General features: G+C 40.4%; 1 protein-coding gene across 1 annotated transcript; it reads right to left on the bottom strand.

Annotated features, from left to right (window-relative positions):
* Positions 1-2,515: 2,515 nt before the first annotated feature.
* On the bottom strand, positions 2,516-5,773 carry SLC35E1 (solute carrier family 35, member E1). The gene is made up of 5 exons (XM_009708758.1): positions 5,705-5,773; positions 5,168-5,305; positions 4,353-4,478; positions 3,601-3,846; positions 2,516-3,145 (listed from the first exon to the last, which is right to left on the bottom strand). Exons 1-5 carry the CDS (start codon positions 5,762-5,764, stop codon positions 2,912-2,914), a joined length of 804 nt encoding a protein of 267 aa, XP_009707060.1. The 5' UTR covers positions 5,765-5,773; the 3' UTR covers positions 2,516-2,911.
* Positions 5,774-6,057: the final 284 nt, after the last annotated feature.

Consider the following 6,057-nt stretch of genomic DNA (forward strand, 5'->3'; position numbering starts at 1 on the left):
TAAAATATATATTACAACAGTATCAGAAACTTCCTTTACCTGAATGTGGGCAATATTGCTTAAGGACTTGGATTCAGGTACTCAGCAAAACCACCTCTGGTAACCGATTCATTTAACCGTTATAATTACATGTTCCACCATACAAAATTATCCCTGTTGACCACAGACCTGAACTAGAAGGGCATGAACACTGTCAGGCAGTCTCCAGGGAAGAGATTCACTCTCCGGGCCCTAAATGGATGATACCCTCATTTTGGGTCAGTCCCTTTTTGCTCTGCAAGTACAGTTGTTTTGTTTCAGAGACAGAGGGAGGCCACGAGCCCAGACCAGAATCTGGGACAAGGTATTTTGAACAGAAAGCCCTCACCTGCTACCGTACTCTTGACAGAAAAAGCTGAGCTAAAAACCTGCCACAGGAAGTGTGCAGTGCCAGCTTTTCTCTGAAAACAGTTGCAGAAAAGATCTGGTGATGTTCCCTCATAGGAAACCATCTAAATATATTAAATAAAGCCTCTGATCTGTGAATAAAGTATGCGGAGCTTTATTCCAAGTAACAGTTCAAGCTGAGTGAAGAGGGTTCAGTGGCAGACATACCAGAAGATGTACAGATGAACTCAACAGTAGGCCTGCACATCCCCACAGCCCCCACTGATACTTTTTTCTGGTGTTTCAGCCCCCTGTGAAGTAGAAAAGAATCATCTCCATTTTCCAAATGGGAAACTGAGGCACAAAGAACACAATTAAGCATTTGCAGGACTCTAACAGTTTACAACTGGCTCCCTTTGAAAGCAGTTGGAGAACTTCAGCCCCTCTTAAAAATCTCAGCCTAAATATCTCATCCTCAAATCAGTCTTTTGCAGAGCCAGAACTTAATCCAAATCCAGCGTCCACACAACCCTTTTTACATGTATATAAAAGCACTTAAATACTGGGAAGTGAGCCTTAGAAATACACATTTTGCACTTTCCCATATTAGAAAGAAATAATTATAGATAAATTAATACTGAACAGGCAAAAGAAATTTCACCTGAAAGAATGCTTTTTCCTCATTATCTTGTTCTTGTTAAACTAGGTGAGGGAATAATTTATTTAGATTACCTAAACTAAAAGCCCAGCTTCTATGCTAGCACAAACAGATTCAACTCTGGTCAAGTCAAGGAAGTTCTGCTCACAAACATTAGCAGCATATTTAACCCATCTCTGAAGTTTCAGAAGGACCATTTCCTCTTTTGGACTGTATGGTGGAAGGCTGTCTACATAACTACCTCCACAGTCAGCCAAAAGAATAAGATCAGGTTGACTTTGCACTTAAAAATAAATTCTTTATTATCCAGAAAGGAGCCAAATCATCATCTCACATCATGGAAATGGTCATTTTAAAAGGAATAAATAAGTGGAGGGAGTGTTCCGTATCCCACCCTAAATTTTGTCACTGGTGTCTAACACCTCTCTAGTAAAAACATAATACTTACGCTATCAAAAGTCTCACTGTACAACAGCTTTTCTGTTAAGGAAAGAAGGTCCCTAAAATTATCTTTTGCTGAAGTAATAACAATAATCATCCCATTCAGCGAAACCCGAGTTCAACTGGTTTCATTCCCTTCATGCACAAATGCAGTATCTGTCACGTAACAATCAACTTGTCTAGCATTAAGTATGTTCATTTATACTAATGGAATCAGTTCTTCTTAACCATAAATTATCTATTTACTGCAGATTCAAATATTTTTTTCTTAATAATTTCCTATTCGAACTAGGGGAGTTGCAGGAACAGAGCAGGATACAAAATTTAACTTCTTTCGGTGGAAAGTGGAAGTCAGGCTAAATGCACACAGCAACTCCAACAGTAATAATTAAGAAACTTAAAAAAAAAACAATTAGGGGCTAAACATAAAGAGTTAAGAAACAATTAAGAATGAGGATTATTCAAATTAACACATTCATAATATATGAATCACATAAGAGAGCACAATTTATGCACAAAACTGAGAAGAAAACACCTTAAACCTTTCCATTTCTAAACCGACAAAAGAGTTTTTATAAGAACAGGTGTGAAGCAAGTAAAAAAAAAAAAAAATCATATTATTCCAAACACTTTATTTGTGAAGGTGTTTTCTGTATTGCTGAGGAAGAGCAATGTCTGAAGTCACAGGACTACATTATTCAGAAAACAATTATGATCTTAAGCTCCGTTTGTTTGTTATCTACAGTGACTGGGACGACAGTGATTTTAGAGAATTCTGCTTCTCTGTGCCTGAAGTACGCTTCTTGAAGAAATCAATCTTTCTGCTGTCTACTCTTTCAGAAACACTTCTGGTTTGTCATCAAAAACTGAAGGCGTAGGCACAAAACCAGTGAATACCCACGTGAAGTTTTGTAGTTGCTCAAGATGAACTCAGGTCTGCCTATCTGCAACTGATATACATCAGTCAATCCTCCTCAAACAGACAAATCCCGAGAACCAGAAGCACGCCTTAGTTTCACTTCTTTCTGAAAGTTTCATTACAAGAAAGTATCGTTAAAATGTATTCAAGAACAAATTAAAGGTGACTTTACCAGCGTGGAAACAAAATACTGGCCAGAATTTAGCTGCCAAAAGAATGGTCACTTGACAGACTGGAAAGGAGTGGTGACAGCAGGTGTTTTACTCTGAAGTTACGTACGTGCATTTCACCAGAATCTCTGTACAAAAGCTACACTGTGCTTTTAGTTCCAGTGTCAGATCTAGCTGTTTCATGTTTAAAGGTCTGCTTAGCAGAAGCTGAAGGTCTGTACCGCTTTCACTACACATGCATCTTCCCTTCTGCAAAAACTGTACAATAAAATGGCTTTACATTCATGGATGTACTAAAAGTTTCTGATAATGCTGGGGACACTTTGATATCACAGTCTATACCTGCTTGCCAGGATTCTATATATCAAAACGATTTAAGTTGTAGGTAGTTGGATAGTTTTGCCGATTATACTGGAAGTGGTCTGTTAAGATATTGGTTCGACCGTACTGATAGTCTCCGTGTTGTGCAAATGCCATTAGTCCGTTCTGAGACTTTTCAGGAGTGTTTCGATGTCGGTCCAAATTCACAAGGTCTCCAGTTGTAACTGGAAGTAGCTGCTTCTTTGCTTCTTGGTTTGCATCATATTTTGTCTAGGAAAGAAAGAAACAATGGCTTTCTTAGACATCACTGAACATATCCATATACCTAGAAAAAAGCATACAGTTTTACAATTACACTGCTATCTATGTCTGTTAAGAGTCTTAAAATTAGTGGCTTCTAATAAAAACCTCATTCCTCTCACACGCCAAATCAGTAAGCTCCTCTTTTCCTCAAGAGATTTGAGTTACTTCCCAATCTTCATTTTTCAAGAAAATACCAAGATCAAAATGTAAGTTTGTTAGAGGCCTAACAGCTGGCCTGAGCCAAGCGCCCAAGTACTTCGCTTGGATGATACACGCACCTCCTCTGCAACGAAGCTTTATGCCACGTGTTCCACATTTTTGTTCTGCTAGCTGTTAACTTGTTGCACAAAAAACAATTCAAAACTACTGGACGGTTTCAAGTGAGTTTCCTGAATAAACCAACCAACCCACCCACCCCTTACCTTGTTATATAAGAAGACCCCTAAGATGGCTGTCATCATTCCAAGGACATTGGTGCTCGTAACCGGATTGCGAAGCATTATAAGGGACACTGTGATGACCATGATTCTTTTTGTGGCATTTGCAACAGAGTAACTTAGCGGGCTGATCAGGTTAAGAATGCTGAAGGCAATGACATTCTGGGCAAAATTACAGAATCCACTGATTATAAGCAGCATCAAAGTCCAGGACCAGTGAGACATCGTGCTCTGTTATAAAGACAAACATTACCAAAAAAAAAATAATCTCCGGTTTCAGGTAAGAGACAAAGAAACACAAATACAACTTGAGTCACTTCTTACCTGCCATCGATAGGAAGAACATCTGCAACTTAACTCTAAAGAGGCACCCAAGTACGTTACGTTACGCAACTACCAACTCTGAGAAAAACTCTCTCTACGCACCTGTAACACACGTTCCGGGTGCATTTGTTCCTGTCTCCAGCTACTAATTCCTTAGATTTATGCTGTCACATAAGCAACCTCTCCTAACTCTGCCATGAATTGTCACAGTAAACGCTATGCTTATTTTTTTATATCGTTTAGTGAAACAATTTGCAGGTATTTCACAACAGTTCCTTCCACGCTGATGAGGAACTACCATGAAACACTTAAGTGCACTTTTTGGTAGGGGTGGTAGTGTTTGTTTGTTGGTCGGGTTTCTTTTTCCTCTTTTCTTTCTTAATAGCAAACAGTTTCCCAAATACAACACTTACCAAGTCATTCTCTACCAAGAAGGAAGAAAGATCTACCAAAACCCACGTTGGGATCATGAAGAACACGGCATGGCACCCAAGTATGTTCAGCAAGCGAAGATGATGTATTCGGGAATCTCTTAACACCTGACAAAAAACAATATTAAACAGCCTTTCTTCAGCCACTGTTCATGTTACCAGCAGAGATTCAGGAGCCATGTAGCAGTAACAGCTTTAGATGACAGATAAATTATGAAAATAAGTAAATACTGTTATAGTATGCATTTCCTATAAGGATGATCAAAGGAAAACAGATGTCCATTTGAAAAGCAATGGTATCTCGTGTAATGACGCTTAGTATTGAGAAGATAATAATACATTTAAAATGCTCTACAAACCAGAAATCATTTTCCAACTAAACAGATTCAACACACGCATTTCAATTTTGTTTCTACGATTTCAAGGTGTGCCCAGTGTTGGGACTGACTCATTCACTACAGGGAAAGGGTTTGATATAGCAAGATACATTAAAAGCTTTCAAATGAACCGTTAAATTTAAGTACTATCGAACTGTCAGCGGAAAAAAAATAAACTATGCTGAGGAGTAAAGAAAAGGCTCGGGATAAACTCTCATCCCTTCATTTTCAATATAACGGCTTCAACAGGTAGGAAGAGCTGTAGAGAACAGGCATACAAAATAGCCAAGCATTACTTTGGGCTCCTTTGACTATAAAGTCAACTTAAAAAAAAAAAAAAAATATGTGTACTGGAAAATACATACTGTCCTGCTAAATGATGATGCTACCGACCAATGTTAAGAACAGCAAAACTATTACCTTCTTTGAGAAGATGTTCTGAAGCGAGAAACACAGAGTAGCAGCAAGTGCACTGATGAGCCCCCACATGTCAAAGGAAAGTTCCGTGACAGTGGCCAAGAGGACACCAGTTATTATGGGGATCAGAGACAAGTACACCTGAAAGAGGAATAGAGAAGAGTAGCTTACACCTTCTAAGAATTTTCATTTCAACTGAGTTTATACATACCGCTGATTTGGGGAGGAAAGGAGAAGGAAGAGGAGGAAAGCAACAGAACCAGGGACCAGCCTTTATACTATCACAGTTTGAGGAAATTAAGTGACTACAACACACGCTATAACAACTCCAGTGCATCAGAGAGCGTCACCGTGCTCAATATTTAGATGTGTTTTCTTTACAGTCACAATAAAAGGAAAAGGAACTTGTAAAATCTGTGTAATCTAATTTCAATCACAAAATTCCCCCAGCTAACCAAAGCCCGAGCTTTCCTGATCCCAGCCACCCGATCACACCACAAACACCACCAAGAGAAGAAACCTCAGCAAACCTGTCCGCACCTTCGTCGTCTGCTTTTCCTTCATTATGATCCGCGAAAGCAGAACCACCCATATTGGCATCGTTGCTTTTACTGAGAACGGAAAGAGAACGTCGGTGGGGACGCAAAGCTTGGGCCAACTCCATTAACCACCGTCCGCAGAGGGTGAGCGCTGGGGGTGGCGGAGGGGCTCAGGTCTGGTCCCACCAAAGCCATCGCCTCCTTGTCACCGTGCTGGGCGCTCGTACGAACGCGGGCCCGTCCCTGCTGCTCTGGGACACCGCACCGGGCACCCATACGAGCACGCACCGGGCTTCAGGTCGCTGCACCGGGCCCCGGTACAACCACGCACCGGGGACTGGGACACCCCACCGG

This window comes from Cariama cristata, unplaced genomic scaffold, assembly GCF_000690535.1.
Source record: "Cariama cristata isolate BGI_N322 unplaced genomic scaffold, ASM69053v1 scaffold43260, whole genome shotgun sequence".
Taxonomy (NCBI): Eukaryota; Metazoa; Chordata; class Aves; order Cariamiformes; family Cariamidae; genus Cariama; species Cariama cristata.